Source organism: Nerophis lumbriciformis, linkage group LG17 (genome assembly GCF_033978685.3).
Source record: "Nerophis lumbriciformis linkage group LG17, RoL_Nlum_v2.1, whole genome shotgun sequence".
In the NCBI taxonomy this organism is placed as follows: domain Eukaryota; kingdom Metazoa; phylum Chordata; class Actinopteri; order Syngnathiformes; family Syngnathidae; genus Nerophis; species Nerophis lumbriciformis.
In genome coordinates this window covers 25,135,001-25,160,420 of record NC_084564.2, presented here as the reverse complement: position 1 = coordinate 25,160,420, position 25,420 = coordinate 25,135,001, and the positions used below count along the sequence as shown (strand labels likewise).

At 40.9% G+C, this 25,420-nt stretch overlaps 1 protein-coding gene across 2 annotated transcripts in view; it reads right to left on the bottom strand.

The window, feature by feature from the left end:
- Positions 1-200: 200 nt before the first annotated feature.
- Positions 201-25,420, bottom strand: part of dock10 (dedicator of cytokinesis 10) — a 120,273-nt gene continuing 95,053 nt past the window's right edge. The window contains exons 48-57 of one of the 2 annotated variants that reach the window (XM_061972969.2): positions 22,497-22,603; positions 22,301-22,423; positions 17,590-17,703; positions 11,983-12,129; positions 11,712-11,922; positions 7,891-8,081; positions 7,713-7,813; positions 6,325-6,463; positions 6,157-6,229; positions 201-1,364 (exon numbers count right to left, since the gene is read on the bottom strand). In XM_061972969.2, coding sequence (XP_061828953.1) covers positions 1,309-1,364; positions 6,157-6,229; positions 6,325-6,463; positions 7,713-7,813; positions 7,891-8,081; positions 11,712-11,922; positions 11,983-12,129; positions 17,590-17,703; positions 22,301-22,423; positions 22,497-22,603 — 1,262 coding nt within the window. In that variant the 3' untranslated portion in view covers positions 201-1,308. The remainder of the gene's footprint in view (positions 1,365-6,156; positions 6,230-6,324; positions 6,464-7,712; positions 7,814-7,890; positions 8,082-11,711; positions 11,923-11,982; positions 12,130-17,589; positions 17,704-22,300; positions 22,424-22,496; positions 22,604-25,420) is intronic. The other variant, XM_061972970.2, reaches the window with a different exon arrangement.

The following is a 25,420-nucleotide window of genomic DNA, read 5'->3' as shown; positions in this document are numbered from 1 at the left end:
GCGATCACTCGAAACGAGTATGATTGTCCTCCTGTTGGTGGGATTGCCTTCAGGAGAACGCCTGTGCGTGGAATCTTTTAAAGTGGGGAGACTGGTGCACAGACAGCCATTACACTGTCCTTGACAAAGAAAAGGCCAGGGTCCAATGGCATGTAAACCAAGACAATTGGGGGCCCATCTTTGCTGCAGCCTTCTTCCGCCTTTGTGACCGTTGTGGAGCTTCTATGCAACCATCAATCAATCAATCAATCAATGTTTATTTATATAGCCCTAAATCACAAGTGTCTCAAAGGGCTGCACAAGCCACAACGACATCCTCGGTACAGAGCCCACATAAGGGAAAGGCCATCATCCGCCCACTCCGCCGTTGAGGTCTTTTTCGACTAGAACATTACTATATGTACAGTAACTGTAATGTAAACATACAATGTGTACTTACAGTAATAATACTACCACCAATATGGTATTACTACTTATGCTACCTATTTTGTGCAGGCGTAACTCATTTTGTGAAGAATTTTGTGAAGAAAACTGTCAGAGTTAAATGCTTTTTTTTTGCAAATGTGAGTATTAAAAACACTGCAAAAATAGACGTGAAAACAAAATTTCTCACCCACTAATCACTCCTTAACAAATTTTTATTTAAATGTTATACATAAAACTTTTTTAAGTCAGCTAAACAAATATTTATATGTATATTTCATTAAAAAAGGAACATTTCAAATGTTTTAAATATTAATATTTCTTATGTACAATTCAAAACAGTAAATAATAACAGTAACAATGCATTTTGCACCGTAAAAATGTTACAAAACATAACTATTCTTGTTTTGTTTGAGCGGTTCCCGCTTGAAAATGGGCAAGCTGATATTTGGGTCATGTTAGCAAAGGATACAAATTAGCACTGTGGCGCTGCTCTACATTCAAAACACCGACTGGAGGCGCGTTCAGCTCTTTTCTGTCAGCTTTTTTTGAAGACAGATTTCTTCTTGAAAAAGTTGAAAATGCACCAGGAAAGTTTTGGTAAGGACGTGTGAATATGCTGAACGCAGCTCCAGCCCAGTAAGGTCGCTGTACTCTAAAGGGTCTTTAAGTAGCATGTTTTCGCTTGTCAGTGTGTAAGCTGATGATGCCGACTCTTCTACAACCAAAACAAACAGAACCTACCCCGGGTTCAACCCCGGCCATGTTCAACGACAGGACAATAGCAAGACGAGCACGAGCACAGTCGACACACTTCTTCTTTCTTTTGTCTTCTTCTACCACAAACAAGCACAAGGCGAGGTTCCTCAACTTCCTGTTCGCCTTTTAGCCATTCAGAAGCCGCTGTGGCGCTCCGTTCCGGGTTGCCTTGAGTGAGGAATCTGGACACACAAACAAAATGGAGGTTAGATAGTGTGCAAATTCAGCTGGGCTGTTAACTGTGACCTCGTCAGCGGCATTAATGCTGACTGAGCATGTGGAAAGGGAATGTGATCAGCGCGCTTGCAGGAGAAAAGGTAACCGCCTCTGTCCAGGGTGCTGAAAACAGAGCGCCATCAGACGGGGGCGTGGCATGTGCTGACGGCGAGACACAGCTGGCAGATGATTAAGATTGCACAGGTGGAACGTGTTAATCTAATCATCTGTTGTCTTGCACAGTGAGTGGCCGGCTAAATGAGGACAAGGAGGTCAACACAAAAGTATCTATTGGAGAACTGTGAAAACATTAAAAACCCTGTCATCTGCGCAACTGGCTTCCAGCGTGAATCTGTGAGACTGTAAGTAGACGAAGCTTACAGATCAGTTTTCCCCTTCCCTGCTACTCCAACATTGGTTCCGTCGCTGCTGATTTTTTTTAACGTACAAATTAATGGATAACTTGCTTTAAAATCATAAGTCAAGGTGTCAATAAGTCAATTTGTATTTATTTTTTACAAAAAATGATATAACACTATATACCGTATTTTTCGGACTATAAGTCGCAGTTTTTTTCATAGTTTGGCCGGGGGTGCGACTTATACTCAGGAGCGACTTATGTGTGAAATTATTAACACATTACCGTAAAATATCAAATAATATAATTTAGCTCATTCACGTAAGAGACTAGACGTATAAGATTTCATGGGATTTAGCGATTAGGAGTGACAGATTGTTTGGTAAACGTATAGCATGTTCTATATGTTATAGTTATTTGAATGACTCTTACCATAATATGTTACGTTAACATACCAGGCACGTTCTCAGTTGGTTATTTATGCCTCATATAACGTACACTTATTCAGCCTGTTGTTCACTATTCTTTATTTATTTTAAATTGCCTTTCAAATGTCTATTCTTGGTGTTGGGTTTTATGAAATACATTTCCCCAAAAAATGCAACTAATACTCCAGTGCAATGTTTTTTTTCCTTCTTTATTATGCATTTTCGGCAGGTGCGACTTATACTCCGAAAAATACGGTAATAATATAATTTTTGTTGCATTATTAGATCAAATTAAAGTTGAAAAGATATGCAATTTCATGCAGAACATACCATTTTTCTGTTACAATTGAAAGAGCAAATTTAGTAAGACAGATTATTGATGCTTATCATTTTCAGGTATCCGCAGGCTACGTAAATGATGTGGAGGGCCACGTAGATTGAAACATTAAAATGATGTGGCTGGCCACTGTGGAGGAAGATGTGGCCAGCAATGCCTGCAGGAGCAAAGGTCACCGCCTCTGTCCACGGTGCTGAGGACAGAGCACCATCAGACGGGGGCGTGGCAGTGCTGATGGTGAGACACAGCTGGCAGGTGATTAGATTTCACAGGTGGTACGTGTTAATCTAATCATCTGTTGTCTTTAACAGTAAGCGGCCGGGAGTAAGAGGGGAGAGAGGATACGGACATGACTGAAAAGTCACGTTCTGGGGGAAAAATACTTTTGATAAAACCTATGTACATTAAAACCTTTGTTAAAAACTGCACACTTGGCTCTTGTGCCGTGTCTACAGTGGAACTGCTAGGAAGCAACTTCCACAGCCACATTTAAGGATTTGGCGGGTCATTTGAAATTATGTGGCGGGCAACATTAAAATGTTTGGCAGGCCACGTAAAAGGCTACATATAAGGATGTGGCGGGGCACTTTAAAGGATGCGACAGGCTACTTTAAAGGATGTTGCGGCCACTTAAAATGATGTGGCAGTCTACATAAAAGGATGCGTCGGCCTACTTTAAAGGATGTGGCGGCCACATAAAATGATGTGGCAGTCTACATAAAAGGATGCGTCGGCCTACTTTAAAGGATGTGGCGGCCACATAAAATGATGTGGCAGTCTACATAAAAGGATGCAACGGGCTACTTTAAAGGATGCGACAGGATGTGGTGGGGCACTACAAAGGACGTGGCGGGCCATATAAAGGGATGTAGCAGGCCATATAAAATAAAGTAGCGGGCTAAATAAAAGGATGCAAAAGGCTACTTTAAAGGACGTGGTGGGCCACATTAAAATTTTTGGCGGGTCACAAAATAATGTTTTTTCATAAAGGGATGTGGTAGGCCATATAAAATAATGTATCAGGCCATGTAAAATAATGTGGCAGGCCATGTAAAATAATGTAAAATAATGTGGCAGGCTAAATAAAAGGATGCAACAGGCTACTTTAAAGGATGTGGCTGGCCACATTTAAGGATTTGGCGGGCCATATAAAATTATGTGGCAGGCAACATTAAAATGTTTGGCAGGCCACATAAAAGGCAACATATAAGGATGTGGCGGGCCAGATTAAAGGATGCGATAGGCTACTTTAAAGGATGTGGCAGCCACATAAAATGATGTGGCAGTCTACATAAAAGGATGCGTCGGCCTACTTTAAAGGATGTGGTGGTCCACTTTAAATGACGTGGTGGGCTATATAAGAAGACGTGGCGGGCTACATAAAAAGATGCAAAGGGCTACTTCAAAGGAAGTGGCGGGCCACATAAAATGAAGTGGCAGTCTACATAAAAAGATGCAACGGGCTACTTTAAAGGATGCGACAGGATGTGGCGGGGCACTAAAAAGGATGTGGCGGGCCACATAAAGGGATGTGGTGGACCACATAAAGGGATGTGGCCATATAAAATAATGTGGCGGGCTAAATAAAAGGATGCAAAAGGCTACTTTAAAGGATGTGGTGAACCACATAAAGGGATGTGGCCATATAAAATAATGTGGCGGGCTAAATAAAAAGATGCAAAAGGCTACTTTAAAGGATGTGGTGGACCACTTAAAATTTTTGGCGGGACACAAAATAATGTTTTTTCATAAAGGCCATGTAAAATAAAGTGGCAGGGCATGTAAAATAATGTAAAATAATGTGGCAGGCCATGTAAAATAATGTGGCAGGCTAAATAAGCTAAATAATGTGGCAGGCTGAATAAAAGGATGCAACAGGCTACTTTAAAGGATGTGGTGGGCCACTTAAATGATTTGGAGGGCCACAAAAATTATGTTGCGGTGACATAAAAGGATATGGCGGGCTACATAAAATGTGTCGGGTTACATAAAAGGATGGTGGCGGGCCATATAAAAGGATGCGAGGGGCTAATTTGAAAGATGTGGCGGTCCATACGAAAGGACGTGGCGGGCCAAGTAAAATTAAATTATTGGCGAGCCCCATAAAAGTATGTGGCGGGCCACGTAAAATGCTGTGGCAGACCACATAAAAAGATGCGACGGGCTACTTTAAAGAATGTGGCGGGCCACATAAAAGGATGTCGCGGGACATATAAAATAATGTGGCGGGCTACATAAAAGCATTTGACGGGCTACTTTGAAAGATGTGGCGGGCCATTCAAAATAATGTGTCGGGCCATATAAAAGGATGAGGCAGGCTACTTTTAAGGATGTGATGGGCCACTTTAAATGACGTGGCGGGCTACATAAAAAGATGCAACGGGCTACTTTAAAGGAAGTGGCGGGCCACATAAAATGACGTGGCAATCTACATAAAAGGATGCAACGGGCTACTTTAAAGGATGCGACAGGATGTGGTGGGGCACTAAAAAGGATGTGGCAGGCCATATAAAATAATGTGGTGGGCTAAATAAAAGGATGCAAAAGGCTACTTTAAAGGATGTGGTGGGCCACATTAAAAAATGTGGCGGGCTAAATAAAAGGATGCAAAAGGCTACTTTAAAGGATGTGGTGAGCCACATTAAAATGTTTTTCATAAAGGGATGTGGCAGGCCATATAAAATAATGTATCAGGCCATGTAAAATAATGTGGCAGGCCATGTAAAATAATGCGGCAGGCTAAATAAAAGGATGCAACAGGCTACCTTAAAGGATGTGGTGGGCCACATTAAATGATTTGGCGGGCCACATAAATTATGTGGCGGGCGACATAAAAGGACATGGCAGGCTACATAAAATGATGTGTCGGGCTACATAAAATAACGTGGTGGGCTACATAAAAGGATGCGACGGGCTACTTTGAAAGATGTGGCGGGCCACATAATAGGACGTGGCGGGCCACGTAAAAGGATGAGGCGGGCTACATAAAAGGATGCGACGGGCTACTTTGAAAGATGTGGCGGTCCATACAAAAGGACGTGGCGGGCCAGATAAAATGATGTGGCAGGCCACATTAAATGACGTGGCGGGCCACATAAAAGGATGTCGAGGGCCATATAAAATAACGTGGTGGGCTACATAAAAGGATGCGACGGGCTACTTTGAAAGATGTGGCGGGCCATACAAAATAATGTGGCGGGCCACATAAAAGGATGAGGCGGGCTACATAAAAGGATGAGGCGAGCTACTTTAAAGAATGTGGCGGCCAACTTTAAAGGATGTGGCGGGCCTACCAGATAAAATGAAGTGGCAGGTCAAAAACAATGATGTGGTGGGCCACATAAAAGGATTTGGCGTGCCACGTAAACTTATATGGCGCGCAACATAAAAGGATGTGACGAAGCAGATTGGCCGCCGGGCCAATTGTACTTTTCTTCAACAGGTGAAAACCTTGTGGCGCTGACAATTATTGTGTGTAAGATGTTGTGTGTGTGTGTGTGTGTGTGTGTGTGTGTGTGTGTGTGTGTGTGTGTGTGTGTGTGTGTGTGTGTGTGTGTGTGTGTGTGTGTGTGTGTGTGTGTGTGAGACAGGCAGGATGAAGAAGCATGAATGAGTGGAACTGAGAAAAGACATACCAGTCTTAGACAGAGTGGAAAGAGAGCTGTTAGAGAGAGAAGTGGCGCTGGAGGCGAGAACACGTTTTCGCAGCTGCAGGGTGAAAAGAAATGACAACAATGTTGTGACGTGAGAGTGAAGAAAATGGAAGATGTCTCAGAGAAAGACAATGGAGTGTTTGTGGAGACCTGCTCATTCATGATGGCCGACAGCTCGCTCAGCATGTCCCTGTAGTGAGCCCTCATTTCCTCCTGGTACTCCAGCTGGTCCTCCTTGATCAGACGTTCGTTCACATCCAGCGCCTGACCGCAGGCTTCTGCAAACTGCCTGCATGGCAAAAACAACACAACACTTAGTTGGTGTTTCTATGCAACGTGAACAAGGAATAAATGTGTCAAAGGCATGCAAAATGATTATGTTCATTATACAATTCAGTAGTTCCTCGGTTTTTGCGTGCCTCACTTTGGTTTGAGGAAGTTCTTTGTAAATTCATTTTGCGGTTATCGTGCTCATAACAAACTGGGGTGTTCAAACAAAGAACCCAGTGTGTTGGTGCTTCAGTCTCTGTGCTTTTTTTTTATTGAGTACGGCCACAAAATAGGCCATCATGGGACCAAAGAAAGTTGCAAGTGAAATGCAAGAAATTGCAAAAAATCTGCGTTCAAAGAACTCCGGCTTATTAGTGATTATGGAAAAAAAATGCTAACATGGCACTGTCATATTTATTATTGAAGTCACAAAGTGCATTCTTTTTTTTTAACATGCCTCAAAACAGTAGCTTGGAATTTGGGACATGCTCTCCCTGAGAGAGCATGAGGAGGTTGAAGTGGGCAGGGTTAGTGCTGCAAGGGGTTCTGGGTATTTGTTCTGTTGTGTTTATGTTGTGTTACAGTGCGGATGTTCTCCCGAAATATGTTTGTCCTTCTTGTTTGGTGTGGGTTCACAGTGTGGCACATATTTGTAACAGTGCTGAAGTTGTTTATACGGCCACCCTCAGTGTGACCTGTATGGCTGTTGACCAAGTATGCTATGCATTCACTTGTGTGTGTGAAAAGCCGTAGATATTATGTGATTGGGCCGGCACGCAAAGGCAGTGCCTTTAAGGTTTATTGGCGCTCTGTACTTCTCTCTATGTCCGTGTACACAGTGGCGTTTTAAAAAGTCATACATTTTACTTTTTGAAACCGATACCGATAATTTCCGATATTACATTTTAAAGCATTTATCGGCATCTCTAGTTATGTGTTCATATTTTTAGTCTGAAAGGAAATAATTGGATATCCATGTTTTCTTATGGGAAAAAAAAAACTTTGTTTTTTGTATAATTTGGTTTTCGTTGGACGTTTTAAAAACCCAGAGGTACCGCTTCATATGCTATGTTCCTATTTCTTGTAGCCGCAAACCGAAAAGCAACAACAAAAATCCTAGTTAATCAAAATATAACTGATATAATATGATAGGCTGATATTTGATCATATGACCCCAGCATGGCCACACCAATCACACCTCCTTTTTTGGCTTTTTTTTCATATCATGAACTGTCTTCAATTAAGTATTATTTGCAGTAGGATCCTACCTAAATATCTCCTTCAGCAGTTTGACTTGGTTGTCTGGATACTTCTTGGCGTTCTTCTCCTCCAAAAAGGCTCGAGCGTAGGCCATTGGTCCAGCGTTCACCTGCAGAAAAAAGGTCAGGTGAGGGCCAAAAACAAAGCATTTCCCCACAGTTAGAAGCGTGAGAGGAGAACGCACACCTTGGCACTGACGCTGCCCTGCAGTTTGAGCTGCAGTCGGATCATGTCCACCTCCTCCATGTTGCACAGCTGGTTGAGCTCCGAGACTTTCCTCGACATCTCGTCGATGGCCACCTCGATGGGGTTCATCTCCGTGCTCTGCTGCTCCACCACCTGGATACGCTTCTTTAGGTAAGGGAAGCTGGAGCTTGCTGGGGAAAGACAAAGACATTGAAAGGTTATTTAAAATGCAAGAGTTGTTTATAAAGTTTGCCTTTACAAAGATAATAACATGAGCCAATAAAACTAATCGTTAATTACGTCAAGAACAAGCTATGGGCTTATGTTAATTAAGTTAGTTCATTGCAAGGATTCTCAAACTGTGATACGTATACCAACTGTGGTAGGCAGGCTTCATCTAGTGCAGGGGTGTCAAACTCATTTTAGATCGGGTACCAAAAGGAGAACAATCTACACCCAAGTGGGCCGGACTTATAAAATCACGGCACAATATAGTATTCTATCTTTATTTGTCGTTATTTACACATTCTGAATAAATTATGTGATAATGTTCATCAGTCAACTCATTGGTGTTCATTTGCAATCTATCAAGATAAAAAAATAATATCAAAATGAAATCACAGGATGTTATTTATGTAGTTTGCTCATTTTCCTCGACTGGTGCACTAACATCATGTGGTTTATTATAATTTTTTTTTTTTACATATGTAGCATAATCTACAAAGATACAAAAAATTGCTTTTGCAACATCTAGTGGACACATTTAGAACAGCAGTTTGTTTCATTAAAAAATTTCGGCTAATTTTTATACTTAGCAAACTCATCCCACGAGCCGGATAAAACCTGTTTGCCTGCCTGATCCGGCTCGTGGGCTGTACGTTTGACACCCCTGATCTAGTGCAAGAGTGTTAGACTCATTTTAGCTCAGGGGCCGCGTGGAGGAAAATCTGTGCACACGCGGGCCGGGACTATTAAAATCATGGCCTTAAAACTAAAGAATAAAGACAACTTCAGATTGTTTTCTTTGTCTTACTTTGGCCAAAAATAGAACAAACACATTCTGAAAATATTACTATAAAAATATAGAAAAAAATACCGGCAGTGGTAAAGTTTAGATTCATGAAGGAAAGAAGAAAGTGAATGAATGTTTATAACTGAATACATTTACATATGCATAAAAATTGGTTTTCATTTGTATTATTTATTTTTTAATGAATTAAGTAACATTTATGACAACCTTTTTCCAAAACACAATATAGAATGTGAGATATAACAGGATAATGCATACATTTATTATTTGTTTTCAAAACGCTTACAAAAACGTGGGACCCCATTTTTACGACTTGAACATTTTGAAAATTCCTAGCGCCAACAGTGATGGAGTATTGGTGCATGCAAAACAGCAGCAGGCGGCTGTGGCCTGCGGGCCGGTTCTAATACTAATCAAATATCATCGGGCGCCATAGATAATTCATTTGCGGGCCGGATGTGGCCCGCGGGCCTTGACTTTGACAAATAAGATATAGTGGTACGCCAAAGAATCATTTGATTAAAGTTTAGCGTTTTATTTTCCTATATTCAAACAGTGTTACAGTTCAAACTGTGTGTAATACTACAGTGGTCCCAAATAATAAATGTATTTGTTAAATAAAACCACTGCCTTGTTTTTTAAAGGCCTACTGAAACCCACTACTAGCGACCACGTAGTCTGATAGTTTATATATCAATGATGAAATCTTAACATTGCAACACATGCCAATACGGCCGGGTTAGCTTACTAAAGTGCAATTTTAAATTTTGCGCGAAATATCCTGCTGAAAACGTCTCGGTATGATGACGCCTGCGCGTGACGTCACAGATTGTAGAGGACATTTTGGGACAGCATGGTGGCCAGCTATTAAGTCGTCTGTTTTCATCGCAAAATTCCACAGTATTCTGGACATCTGTGTTGGTGAATCTTTTGCAATTTGTTCAATGAACAATGGAGACAGCAAAGAAGAAAGCTGTAGGTGGGAAGCAGTGTATTGCGGCCGGATGCAGCAACACAAACACAGCCGATGTTTCATTGTTTACATTCCCGAAAGATGACAGTCAAGCTTTACCATTGGCCTGTGGAGAACTGGGACAACAGAGACTCTTACCAGGAAGACTTTGAGTTGGATACGCAGACACGGTAGCGTGAGTACACATGCAGCTGCGGCTTCCAAACATTTGATCGCTTGCCCGTACGTGCGTGCCGCTATGTGCATGTCACGTACATAACTTTGGGGACTTTGGGGAAATATATGTGCTGTATGAACTTTGGGGAGTTGAACGGTACTTTGGGCTGTGGGATTTTAGTGTGTTGTACAGGTGTTTGAGTTGTATTGGCGGCTTATATGGACGGGAGGGGGGAGGTGTTTGTTATGCGGGATTAATTTGTGGCATATTAAATATAAGCCTGGTTGTGTTGTGGCTCATAGAGTATATATATGTCTTGTGTTTATTTACTGTTTTAGTCATTCCCAGCTGAATATCAGGTCCCACCCGCCTCTCACAGCATCTTCCCTATCTGAATCTCTCCCACTGCCCTCTAGTCCTTCACTCTCACTTTCCTCATCCATGAATCTTTCATCCTCGCTCAAATTAATGGGGAAATCGTCGCTTTCTCGGTCCGAATCGCTCTCGCTACTGGTGGCCATGATTGTAAACAATGTGCAGATGTGAGGAGCTCCACAACCTGTGACGTCACGCTACTCGTCTGCTACTTCTGGTACAGGCAAGGCTTTTTTATCAGCAACCAAAAGTTGCGAACTTTATCGTCGATGTTCTCTACTAAATCCTTTCAGCAAAAATATGGCAATATCGCGAAATGATCAAGTATGACACATAGAATGGACCAGCTGTCCCCGTTTAAATAAGAAAATCGCATTTCAGTAGGCCTTTAATGAATACGTATGCCTACTACACTACTGTATTTTAATGTTGGTCATTATGGTGGTGCCATAATGAGTGTGTGGAGGGAGGCATAGCCAGCGCTGCCTGCAGGAGCAAAAGTCACCGCCGCTGTCCATGGTGCTGAGGACGAGCACCATCGAGCAGGGGAGGGGCATGTGCTGACGGCGAGACAAAGCTGGCAGGTGATTAGATTTCACAGGTGGTACGTGTTAATCTAATCATCTGTTGTCTTTAACAGTGAGCGGCCGGGTGCAGGAGGAGGAGGAGAAACTTGGAGACGAACATCTGAAAAGATTGTTGTATTGTTGAAAGAGCATTCAAAACTTGGTTAAAACGGCTCGCCTGGCTCCTGCGACATGTAATAGTGGAACGAATAGGAAGCGACTTCCACAGAGTGTTTTCCGAAGTGGTACTTGGTGAAAAAAGTTTGAGAATCATATGTTTATTTAATGCAAAAACTACATTTTGATGCACATCCAGCAGATGGAGCCACAGTAAAAAAAAAGATTTGAGTAACAGCTGGTACATACTCTGAATAGAGCTTTTTTGAGTACCAGTATAAAAAAATGCAGCAAATAATAAACAAAAACTAAGTATACGTGATAACATGTAGTATTGAGCCAGTGGTAATATTGCACTTAGTGTAAAGGGAGTACAATTTAAATTGTGGTTGTATAAAAATACACATTAGATATGATGAATTAACTATTACTATTAAGTACACAGTACTAAAGATGTATACAATTACATAATGCAGTACTTCATACTTATTTTCTGTTAACATTGGAAAGTTAGCGCCCTTTAGGCATCAGTGTAAAGGTTGCAAAAAGCCACTTTAATTTTGTTTAATATAAAAAAATGCAAAAAGAAATTTCAATGCTCACTTGTTAAAATGGTGCGTCTCTTGCACTGCTCCTCCACATCTCCGTGTTTCTTTCCAGACAGCGTGAAGGGCGTCTCGAACACGAAGCGCTTGATGTTATGATGCCTCTCAAAGTCCGTCCGCTTGTCCTGCTGCTCCTTCTCGTCGAAGTAAGGCAACACGTACGTCACCTGGATGTAGGCGAACTTCGGGTCCAGGTCCTTGGGGTTCACCTGTTCAACAATCAGCCATATTTGAACAGTCGCAAACAATTAGACCTCGCCGTCGCTTACCTTATTGGAATCTTGGATCATTTTGACATTGTCCGCTCCGAACTTGTCTGAGTAGAGTTTAAGCAATCTCTGGGAGATCTCCGACAGACCGGTCAGCTTGGGCTCCTTGTAGATGAACTCCTTGCTCTCCTCCTCCTCAAAGAAACCCTGCCACCGGCACACAACACACATGTGCAATCAGTTAACGCCTCCAGTCATTTATCTACAGAGTTTGGTGGGTGTGTAGCCTACAATACACATATTTGGCTGTAGGGAACCTTCTTCTTCATTATGTCCCAAAATTCCTGCATTTTAAATAACACAAATGGCCGGAATTCAGCAGCTTTATTTACCTCTGCATGCACTTCAAAATGTTGCTGTTGTCAAACTCGTGTGTTACCAGGGATTCTGCAAGTATCAGCAAGTCTAATTGAATTCTTTTAATGCCGTTTTTAGTGTCTCTTAAAATAAATGTAACGCTCATGTGCTTCTGCAGATAGTTATTATATATACCGTATTTTACAGACCATAGGACGCACCGGATTAAAAGGCGCACTGCCGATGAATAGTCCATTTTTGATCTTTTTTCATGTATTAGGCGCATTAAAGGAGTCATATTATTATAATTTTTTTCCTAAGTGTAAAACCCTTCCTTGTGGTCTACATAACATGTAATGGTGGTTCTTTGGTCAAAATGTTGCATAGAAGATGTTTTACAGATCATCTTCAAGTCGCTTTCTGACAGTCGCTTCAGGATGCGCCGTTTTGTGGGCGGTTTTATTTACGTGGCTCACCTTCGGCAGCGTCTTTTCACCGTCATCTTTGTTGTAGCGGTGTAGCGTGCAAGGACGGGAGTGGAAGAAGCGTCAAAAGATGGCGCTAAATGTTTTAATGACATTCAGACTTTACTTCATTCAATAAGGGAGCAGCATCTCCTCATCCGAAAACAACAACACAGGAAATGTGTCCCGTGAAAAACCGTCCGACCGGAACTCTAATAACTAAAGTTCCTTGGGTGAATTATGTAAACTCACTACACCGGTATGTTTTAGCGCTTTCATGGCCAGTTTACTGACAGATATAAGTAAGAACTTTACACTACTTTTTATTAGAAATGGCAACAGTGGAGGATGATTGTCCCATAACAAGAAGATAGAGAAAAAGAAGAAGCTTATCGACTACGGCATTGGCGCGGACACACACAATTTTTCAGGATTTACGCAGATCCCAAATACAGATCAGCAGGTACCAGAAGGTAAGAAAAGTTGCTTTTGCATGATAATGCCAAACAAAACACCAGATAACATGTCTCACCTTATACACACACCATAATAATACTTGTGTGTTTAATGCGCCGACAATCCTTCGAGCGGTGTGGCTTCATAGCTTACCAAAGTCGTACTAAAACATTTTGATAGATTTTTGAGCGCCGTGTGTAATGTTCTATATTTTCAATGGAACATTGGTGTTGTTTACTTGAGTCATATTGCCATTATAGTGCAGTCTACACTTATCTCTTATGTTTGACTGCCATCTACTGGTCACACTCATCATTACACTATGTACCAAATAAAATAGCTTTGAGGTGGGTAAGCTCAACCAAACTTATTCCTTACATTAGGCGCACCGGGTTATAACGCGCACTGTCGAATTTTGAAGGAAAAAATATTGTCCGTAAAATATGGTAGTCAAACGCTTACAATTGTCTGTATTGATAAAATTGGCATCATTTGACAATGATTATCTTGAATAGTTGAAAAGTTTACATTAACTTTTACTTCAGAAAATTTGCATTTTAATGTGAGTGTTTATTTCTATTTTCATTATTTTTACACAGCACAAGTTGCTTCGATGGTCACACCAAAATAAATTTGGCGCTCTTAACTGCTGCCTGCCTTTAATTGCAGGTTGATGCCCATTGACAAAAGTTTGGAGGTGTTTTACACACCTTGCAGAAGGCATTTCTGGGTTTAACCACATTGTTTACCAATGATGACGAAGAAAACCAAAAGGCCATGAAAACTTCCCACATCCTAAAATTATAAAGACCATTTCCACCAAAGACAAACAAAAAGTCATATGATACTTTAGTGTTTTAGTTCTATTATCTTTTGTTATCCCTTCCACATCGTTTCATGTTTATTTTGTTTAATCTTTCCTTGTGCTAGTTTTGTTTCAATTTCTTTATTACTGTTTGAAAATCCGGGGGGAGCTCAAAGTAAAGCTGCTGCTCCTCCACATCAAGAGGAGCCAGATGAGGTGGTTCGGGCATCTGGTCAGGATGCCACCCGAATGCCTCCCTAGGGAGGTGTTTAGGGCACGTCCATCCGGTAGGAGGCCACGGGGAAGACCCAGGACACGTTGGGAAGACTATGTCTACCGGCTGGCCTGGGAACGCCTCGGGATCCCCCGGGAGGAGCTGGACGAAGTGGCTGGGGAGAGGAAAGTCTGGGCTTCCCTGCTTAGGCTGCTGCCCCCGCAACCCGACCTCGGATAAGCGGAAGAAGATGGATGGATGGATGGATGTTTGAAAATTATAGAGAAAAATAATGTTCTATGTTCATATTTTGAAAAACTGTAAAGACACATGTTTATTTGTGTGTTCTGATTGTTTGAATTGCATGTATCCTTTTGTTGTTGAAATAAAGTTAGGAGGAAAAAACACAGCCCACCTTTGCGATCGTCTTCTCCAACAGTTTTGAAGCAATGTGTACTTTAAAAGTGACCGTTGTACAAACCGCAAAACCAGTGAAGTTGGCACGTTGTGTAAATGGTAAATAAAAATAAAACACAATGATTTGCAAATTATTTTCAACTTATATTCAATTGAATAGACTGCAAAGACAAGATACTTAACGTTCGAACTGGAAAACTGTTATTTTTTTGCAAATAATAGCTCATTTGGAATTTGATGCCTGCAACATGTTTCAAAAAAGCTGGCACAAGTGGCAAAAAAGACTGAGAAAGTTGAGGAATGCTCATCAAACATTTATTTGGAACATCCCACAGGTGAACAGGCTAATTGGGAACAGGTGGGTGCCATGATTGGGTATAAAAGCAGCTTCCATGAAATGCTCAGTCATTCATAAACAAGGATGGGGCGAGGGTCACCACTTTGTCAACAAATGCGTGAGCAAATTGTCAAAAATGTTAAGAACAACTGTTTTGCAATGTGTTGCTGCCATTGAATTCTAAGTTAAAAAAAAAAAAAGTTTCGTAGTTCGAATGTTAAGTATCTTGTCTTTGCAGTCTATTCAATTGAATATACGTTGAAAAGGATTTGCAAATCATTGTATCCTGTTTTTATTTACGATTTACACAATGTGCCAACTTCACTGGTTTTGGGTTTTGTATTACAATGATTAGTTCCTGCTCCAACGTTAAAGTGAGTGTCGCTACCTACACACCAGTGACGTGCAGTCAGGGGAGGCAGATGAAGCGGGGCCTCACGTGCCATCATGGAAAGAAAAAAAATGTAAAAAGAAAAACAATAATTAAATTGTTATATGTATCCAGTGATTATACTATAAAGTTATTTTCCATTTAACTTCACCAGTTTTAGATTATTTTTATTCAAAATCGCTGAATTTTCACATTTGCCGTTCAAATACTGAGAAGAGACTTGCGGTGAGTCACCAGCCAGTTGAGGCACGTCACTGAGTTGAGCCTCACCATGGATTGCGCAATGACTCGGCTAACTGCTGGCCTGCTGTGCAGTGAGACCGTATTGCTATATTAATTATATTATACATTTCCATAGTTTAGTTAGCTGTGGTATTTGTCAACAACTGTATGTGTGTAACGTATTTCTTGTGCTGAGCAATCATAAAACTGCTGCGAAGACGCACTGTGTGAGGCTCGCAGTAATCCCGCCTCCTGGTGGTAGAGGGCGGTAGTGATCCCAGAGATCATTCTTGCGACTACTCGGCTGCAGAAGAAGTAACAACAAGCAGCAACAGTTAGCAGCGATCGTTTATTTTTTCCTCTTGCCTGGACTATTAACATGGAGGATTACATATCTAAAATAAAACAGTTTTCTAAACTGGACTTTCAATCGAAGCAGGAGGTAATACTTAAAGGAAGATCTCCATCGAGACAGAGAGACTTTTAAAACTGAAGAAAGATAAGGAAGACTTCTATAAACAAGTTATCGATGCTTTTGTTCAAAAGGAGCGGCGCATGGACTTCATTTATAAGTAAAGGTAAAACCATAATAACGTTTTTTTTTATTTAAATGTGGTTTTTTGTGTGCTACAGTTTGTATTTTGTAAAGTTAAAGTTAAGTTAAAGTACCAATGATTGTCACACACACACTAGGTGTGGTGAAATTTGTCCTCTGCATTTGACCCATCCCCTTGATCACCCCCTGGGAGGTGAGGGGAGCAGTGGGCAGCAGCGGCGCCGCGCCCGGGAATCATTTTTGGTGATTTAACCCCCAATTCCAACCCTTGATGCTGAGTGCCAAGCAGGGAAGAATGCTGGTTTGAGCTTTTAAACATAACCCGTTAACTGCTGCCAATCAAATGGTGAATAAGATACTCTTTAGGGTTCATATGTTTGTAAATCTGACTGTGATGAAGTCAGTGCCTCACCAGCCATCAACCTCACCGCACGTCACTGATACACACAGGAAAGGGAAAACGTGTGGAAGAGAATTGCAAGTAGGTCCTGCCTGCTCATGTCGAAACAAAGATTGTGGTTGACTGAGAAGAGGTTCACTCTGTTTATGTAATTCCACTGTCGAATAAACACGCTCAAAGCAATTTGTTAATGACGGCAAAGTAATTAAGTTAATTTTTTATTTATCGGCCCAGGCTTAAAATGGTATTAATTTTTTTAACGCCTCTGGCCACCTAATTTGATGCTTTTTAATTCTATTTTATGGCCTTAATATTCGCAAAATCCATTTAATTACTTTCAATGACCCACAGAAACCCTGGTTACACTGTTATTTTTTTTCTAATTTATCAGCAGTATTATTGCTGACTGAGCAGTTTGCTCCCCACAGCTTATTGCAACGTTGGTTCTGTTGCTGCTGTGTTGTCCACTATACAGTATTTAAGCCTGGCAATAATTAGAGCATTTACAGTACATGTGGTTACAGCCCAAAGTGACTGAACTCAAGCCAGTCTTGATGTCGCCCCCTTTGTGGTTTGGAGACAAGCTTCCTGTCTGCGCTAATTCGTTGAGGAGTAAAACCGCTTTGGGATTAAAGAGGGAGTCAAACGGAGCACAGCAAGCTTTTCACGAACCTATCTAAAGGGTGAGGATTAGATTAGTTAATAGCGGCAAACGGAGAGGAGGGGAGCAAAGTTGTTAGCGCTGAGGAATATGGCAAACAGACCAACAAAAGACAGTAGAACTTACCGTGATCTTGACATAGAATATAGTACAAAAAAGAAGAAAAGAGCAAACAGAGAAATTAAAGACACTGGCACTGAGAATAATGTGGTCCTTACCTATTGACCATAGCATTAGGTACACCTCCTCACTCATGATCATAAAACTAATGGTTGAAGTGGTGTATTAATGCACTGCGTTTATACCTTTGTAACCTTATCTAAAAGTAATAACAAATGCAGAGCAACATGATTCTAAACATAATGACATTTAGTAACGCCCCCTCACCTGTCCGTAGAAAGCTACGCGATAGTAGCGTCCAAAAAGGCGTTTCTCTGAGTTCACCACCTCTGTCACCTTCAGGTACGAGCGGTGGATGTCGTAGTAGAGCTCCGACAGCCTCTGCAGGTACCAAAAAACACAGGTTAAGGCTCTCTTTAATGACGATATAAGAGAACTATATCTCCCTTGATGTTTATATGGGGGACATATTCACAAAATGTTACAAAGTAATGTCCTTTAATGTGTGCAGCGAGCTGTTGGAGATCTTTTTTCAGTCTGTCGTGGCCAGTGCCCTGTACTTTGCAGTGGTTTGTTGGGGGAGCAGCACCAGCGAAAGGGACTGAAACCGGATTGACAAACTGATCCGGAAAGTTGGAGACGTTTGTGCCAGTGAGGGACAGGAAGGAGGACGGTATGGGGCGGTATAGCTCGGTTGGTAGAGCGGCTGTGCCAGCAACTTGAGGGTTGCAGGTTCGATCCCCGCTTCCGCCATCCTAGTCACTGCCGTTGTGTCCTTGGGCAAGACACTTTACCCACCTGCTCCCACTGACACCTACACTGATTTACATGTAACTTAGATATTGGGTTTCACTATGTAAAGCGCTTTGAGTCACTTGAGAAAAAGCGCTATATAAATGTAATTCACTTCACTTCACAGGACGCTGGACAAACTGCTCACCATCATGCACAATCCTGCCCACCCACTCCACCAGACAATTGAGGGACAGCGGAGTTCATACTCCAACAGGCTCCTTCAGCTTCGTTCCTACAGTGTTGGATTCAAGAAGTCCTTCATTCCGCACTCCATCCAGCTGTATAATCACTCGCCATATAGCAATAGATGATATCTGTCTATTACCTGACCGATTCTATGTTAACTACCGCTCTTTGTTTATAATGTATATTTTCTGCTGGATCCACTCTCTCTTTTATGCTGCAGCTGTTACATATACTGTAATATTGTACATGGTAATTGGGATGTGTTGTACATTGCAGTGTTTTTCAACCACTGTGCCGTGAGATACAGTCTGGTGTGCCGTGGGAGATTATCTAAATTCACCTATTTGGGTTAAAAGTATTTTTTGCATACCAGTAATTATAGTCTGCAAATGATGTGTTGTTGTTGAGTGTCGGTGCTGTCTAGAGATCGGCAGAGTAACCGTGTAATACTCTTCCATATCAGTAGGTGGCAGCCAGTTGCTAATTGCTTTGTAGATGTCGGAAACAGCGGGAGGCAGTGTGCAGGTAAAAAGGTGTCTTATGCTTAAACCAAAAATAAACAAACAGGTGAGTGCCCCTAAGAAAAGGCATTGAAGCTTAGGGAAGGCTATGCAGAACCAAACTAAAACTGAACTGGCTACAAAGTAAACAAAAACAGAATGCTGGACGACAGCAAAGACTTACTGCGGAGCAAAGATGGCGCCCACAATGTACATCCGAACATGACATGACAATCAACAATGTCCCCACAAAGAAGGATGAAAACAACTGTTCTCGATTGCTAAAACAAAGTAGATGCGGGAAATATCGCTCAAAAGAAGACATGAAACTGCTACAGGAAAATACCAAAAAAAAGAGGAAAAGCCACCAAAATAGGAGCGCACGACAAGAACTAAAACACTACACACGGGAAAACAGCAAAAAACTCCAAATAAGTCAGGGCGTGGTGTGACAGGTGGTGACAGTGCACCTACTTTGAGACAAGAGCTATAGTGATGCATGCTTGGTTATGGTTTAAAATCATATCCAACAATTGCGACAACGACTTTTTACTGTCAACTGAGTTTCGTTTTTTAATGATTTCTGCTGGTGGTGTGCCTCCGGATTTTTTCAACACAGAAAATGTGCCTTGGCTCAAAAAAGGTTGAAAAACACTGGTATATTGTATATATTATATAGAAATATAATATAATATAATAATATTATATAACATATCAGTATATATTATATACTGTATATATAATATGTAAATAATACATATATGTTATAATTTTATATTGCTACTATGGTACATTTTTAGTCTACTTTAGTCTTTGCTATTCAGATGGATCTAGTTTTTTGTTGAGCCCTAAAAAGTGTTTATACTGTATGTATTGTACTTACTACACAACAGCTGTGCATCTCAGTTGTAGTTGTCATTACCAAATTTGGAGGTGTTGAAATCGTCATGTAAAATCCCTAATGCTAATCAGTAGCCTATCAATTGCAAATCAAATGTAAATTACCATTGAGCTAGCGCATTTTGAAAAATGGAGCCATACTGTACGTTTTAGTGTTTTATATCAGACACACCGTAAATGACTGAATATAAGCAGCTACTTTTCTCCTATATTTTGAACCCTGCGGCTTATCAGACGTTGCGTGTAATTTATGGATTTTTCTTCACTGACGGCGATAAAGAAAGTAAAAAAAACAACAAGCAATCAGAAGGGCTTTTATTGTTTGTGCTATGGCGCCATCTTTTGGATGAGTTCACTCACTGCAGGTGCTACAGTGTCCTCCCTCCTTTTTAGTGGTAGTACTTTTTCAACCGGAGAGCGGTTCAGTCTTCAAGCCATCGGTGGCGGTTCTACTCGTATGGATTCTTCATTCATCACTCCAAGCAATGTTTGCAAGTTTTACGGTATAACTAAAACCGTTTATACTTACTAAGCCGTCCAATGTGTGAAGTCTGTAGGAGAGTTTTCATGCATCCTAATGTAATGACGCCAACGTCGTTAGCAATAGCTAATATCTTAACATATTTACGAGTGTCTGCATTAGTATATTTAACTTACAATGGCACTCTTTTTTTTTAGTTGTTTCAGTTTTACAAATTTCTCAGTAAATTCACCAAAATGTCACCGTGGAGATATTGAGTCTGTTTAGCTGATTAGAGAGCTGGCTTCCGCAGCTGGTGGTTCCGTGACGATGACTTCTGTTTTGTTTGATCGGCCGTTTCACTGCCGTGTTACAGACATTTACAGAATATTTGTATGTAAATAACTAATTTCACAACGTATATATCTGCGGCTAATATATAGAAAAATATGTTTTTGCCCCGAAAACTTAGTGGGTGCGACTAATAAAAATAAAATAAAAAGCCGCTGCCTGACCAGGGCTCAGAAAATCTGCAGAGACTCCTCCCACTCCCACCAAGGACTGTTTTCACTGCTGGACTCTAGAAAGACGTTCCTCAGCCTCCGTAGCAGAATCTCCAGGTTCTGTAACAGCTTCTTCCCTTAGGCCGTAAGACTCTTGAACGCATCATAATTATCCCCTAAATTCCTCCAAAAATGGATTAACTCGCTGGAATATAAAGACAATATAACATACATCCATAAACGTGGATGCATATGCAGAAGTGCAATATATTTATCTGTACAGTAATCTATTTGTTTATATCTGCACCTTATTGATTTTTTATCCTGCACTACCATGAGCTAATGCAACAAAATTGTGTTCTTATCTGTACTGTAAAGTTCAAATTTGAATGACAGTAAAAAGGAAGTCTAAGTCTAAGTCTCTAATATACCGGTGCGCTCTGTTGTCCGGAAAATGATGCTTTCTTTGTTGTTATTGGAAAGTTGCAACATTACCAACAGCAGCCACCCAACATACCCTGGGTTCTATCCAGGATTGCCTTGCCACTGCGGCGAATTGCTTGCACATGCAGGGTTCAGTTGATTCTCTTTAATGCAGTGTTTTTCAACCACTGTGCCGTGAAATACAGTCTGGTGTGCCGTGAGAGGTTATGTAATTTCACCTAATTGGGTTAAAAATATTTTTTGTACACAAGTAATTATAATCCGTAAATAATGTGCCATCGTTTGAGTGTCTGTACTGTCTAGAGCTCAGCAGAGTAACCACGTTATACTCTTCCATATCAGTAGGTGGCAGCAGGTAGCTAATTGCTTTGTAGATGTCGGGAACACGTAGTGTCGTGATCACAATATGCAGACGACAGCGGGAAGCAGCGTGCAGGTAATAAGGTATCTTATGCTTAAACCAAAAAGAAAAGGCATTGAAGCTTAGGCATGGCTGTGCAAAACAAAACTAAAACTGAACTGGCTGCAAAGTAAACAAAACACAAAATGCTGGACGACAGCAAAGACTTACAGTGTGTGGAGCAGAGACGGCGTCCACAAAGTACATCCGTACATGACATGACAATCAACACTGTCCCCACAAACAAGGATAGCGTACGCACAACTTAAATAGTCTGGATTGCGAAAACAAAGCAGGTGTGGAGAATGGCGCTCAAGGAAGACATGAAACTGCAACAGGAAAATACCAAAAAAACCAGGAAAAAACACCAAAATTGGAGCACAAGAGAAGGACTAAAACACTACCCACAGAAAAACACAAAACAACTCAAAATAAGTCAGTGTGTGATGTGACAAGTGGTGACAATACACCTACTTTGAGACAAGAGCTATAGTGATGCATGCTTGGTTATGGTTTAAAGTCATATCCAAAAATTGCGAGAACGACTTTTTATAGTCAATATCGGCTACTGAGTTTCGTTTTTTAATGATGCCTTGGCTCAAAAAAGGTTGAAAAACACTGCTTTAATGTATAAGGAGTGTGGTTCTACACCTGCTCCACGTGTGACGTGCCTTGAGACAAGTTGTGATTTGGTGCTATGTTAATAGAACTGGCTTAAGAAATAGCATAATACGGGACTTTGAATAACCAAACATATCTCATTAAACGCTGTAAAATCACCAAAACACACCTTGAAGTCTCGCCTCTTCTCAAAAACGACAATGACAGGTTTGTTAATGTCAGCAATGAGCTCGTATCTCTCAGATTTCCACAGGTAGTCCACACACAGTTCCAGCTGATCCACCAAGGTGTCCTAAACATGGCCACAAAAGTCCATTAGAAAGCAGATTGGTGACATGATTAAGGATTTGAGCTATAACCCTAACCTCCGTGTAGGGAGTGTCCTGCGTGCCGGCGTCTTCCTTCATGGCGCCCTCCTCTTTGACGTTAGGACTGATGCACATGAAGGCTGCCCAGCCCAGAGAAAACGATGCTGGAGTTGTCAAAATAATGAAAACAATCTCAGCGTAAAGTTGATTAGTGAGATGCCAAATCACACACAGAGTAGACATTATCATAGTAATGGATTAACTCAATTTATCAACCCCTCATTGTACGAAAAAAATAAATGCTTTGGTGAACTAATTGTGTGCATCGCAGTGCAACCATTTTGTGCCCGGCAGCACAGCCATTGTGGGGCTTGGTGCTGAACGAGTTCCACTGCTTATTCAGTCATTATTCTTCCGCACATCAAGATCAACCAACAAGGTGAAGTAGATTTTTTTTAAATTCCTAAATATTGTAGCAATCTGGCGGTTAAAGCTGAGGAGTTTTGTGATTTCAAATTGTGATAACACCACGTGACTAGCGACAGTGTGTGTGCGTGTAGGCAGGGCAGCTATAAAGGAGGACGACAGTTCAGTTTGGGCTTTACTATTACTAACCCAGTTCAATAGCCAGTTAGGTTCATATGTTTCTATGGCATTTACCAGAATAAATAATCGTACAAAGTAATCCTACGTAATTTCATTATTTACAATATTATATGATAAAAGGGTCCCATTATGAGACTTCCTTGTAGCCTTGGTCAAAATTGTGCATAGATGGATAGGAATTTATTGACTACAACTTTGAACTACAACTGGATAAATGGCAGACTCGCACAAAGCACTTTGGGTAAACCTCTACCATATATGGAGATATCTGCTGACATAACCAAGGCTTTGGGACTTAGGAGGATCCCAAATACACAAAAACGGGTACCATCTGTCAGAAAAATTGTATGTAAATGATCAAAAAACTGAGTTCCCATTGAACAGACGAAAGCTGTCTTTGTAGTACCAAGCCAAAGGCTTGTAAAATTCGATTGTGTACGGTGGGAGGAGACGGGAGCGGTAATCTATTTTGATCCAAGACCTGCCCAAGAGTGGTTTCACAAATGAAATACATATTCATACTGATCTCTTTCAATCCCAAACAATCATTGATGGCATACCTTCAAGGCTAACTAGTATCAAAAACAATCTCCACTTCCTTATATATGGCAGTACGGGGCTAAACTTATGGTGCTGCTGTACGCTTACAATCGCTGTGTTTGGCCTGCGACCCTTTGGCGCCTTTTCCCTTTGGCCTTTGGAAGCAAAATGTTTGGGCACCTTTGCTCTGGCCACTTTTACACAGAAAAGGCGCATCAGAGCTGTAACAATCAATTTGTCATACATTTTAAACAGAACATTGCCGTAACCGCGTGCACATTCACAGCAACATGGAATCCTGCCATGTGACATGAAAAGTACTGTATTTTTTGGCCTATAAGCTGCTTCTTCCATGCTTTGAACCCTGCGGTTTATAAAACTGTGCAGCTAAAAATGTATTTTTCTTCGCTAATGGCGATAATGTTTTGTGTTCAACAAATAGTTTTCAAATTACAGTGACAGAGACACTAAAAAGGTGCGTTATTGTTTCTGGTATGGCGCCATCTTTTGAACGAGTTCACTCACTGCAGGTGCTGCGGGTTGAAAATGCGCTTCCTGTTTCATGCCGTGAACCGGACGTGTAACCGTCCATAGCATTTCTGCTGGAAAGGATTCTTTATTCATCACGGCAAGCAACGTTTGTAAGTTTTAAAATAAAAATAAAACTATTCATTGTTACTAAACCGTCCCATGTAGGAACTCTGTAGGAGTGTTTTCATGCATAGTTGTACGTGTTATCGTTATGTAATCCAGTTAGCGTTGTTAGCATGAGCAAATATGCGAACACATTTACAAGTGTCTTTGGCATTCTTTTTGTATTTATATAGTTTCGTAAATTCACCAAAATGTCTTATGGAGTTATTGAGTCTGTTTAGCTGATTGGAGAGCTAGCTTTCACTGCTAGTGGGTCCATGACGATGACTTCTGTTTTGTTTGATCAGCCGTTTTACTGCCGCGCTGCAGGAACCATTTGGAAAAAATGACCGTATGTATGAATATCTCATTTCACAACGTATGTATCTGCGGCTAAAACAGGGGTGTCAAACTAATTTTAGATCGGGGGCCACATGGAGAAAAATCTACTCCCAAGTGGGCCGGACTGGTAAAATCACGGCACGATAACTTAAAAATAAAGACAACTTCAGATTGTTTTCTTTGTTTAAAAATAGAACAAGCATATTCGAAAAATGTACAAATCATGTTGGGTTTTTTTTTTTACACTTACATGTTGCGGTTAATAGAATTCTATCTTTATTTGTCGTTATACTTAGTTTCTGAATAAATTATGTGTTAATGTTCATCAGTCAACTCATTGGTGTTAATAAAGATAAAAGAATAATATCAAAATCAAATTACAGGATGTCATTTAAGTAGTTTGCTCATTTTCTTCCACTGGTGCAAAAATATGTCGTTTTTCTTTTACATATGTAGCGTCATCTACAAAGACACAAAGAATTGCTATTGCAACATCTAGTGGACACATTGAGAACAGGAGTTTCTTTCATTCAAAAATTTCGGCCTATTTTAATACTTAGCAAACTCATCCCACGGGCCGGATAAAACCTGTTCAGGCCTCCGGGCCATATGTTTGACACCCCTGGGCTAATACATGTAAAAAAACATTTTTTTCTCCTAAAATTTAGTGGGTGCGGCTTAAATACGTGTAGAGTACATTTTAATACCAGGGTTAACCCCTCCAAAAATCAAAATACATGCAATTTTTTATGACAATTTGTGAAAAATGCTATGTACTTCTGGCTCTTGTTCTGAATGAACGTTTACCAACTGGTATGGCTATGTCTCCATGTTCTTAAAGGCATCACAGTCCACCTGAT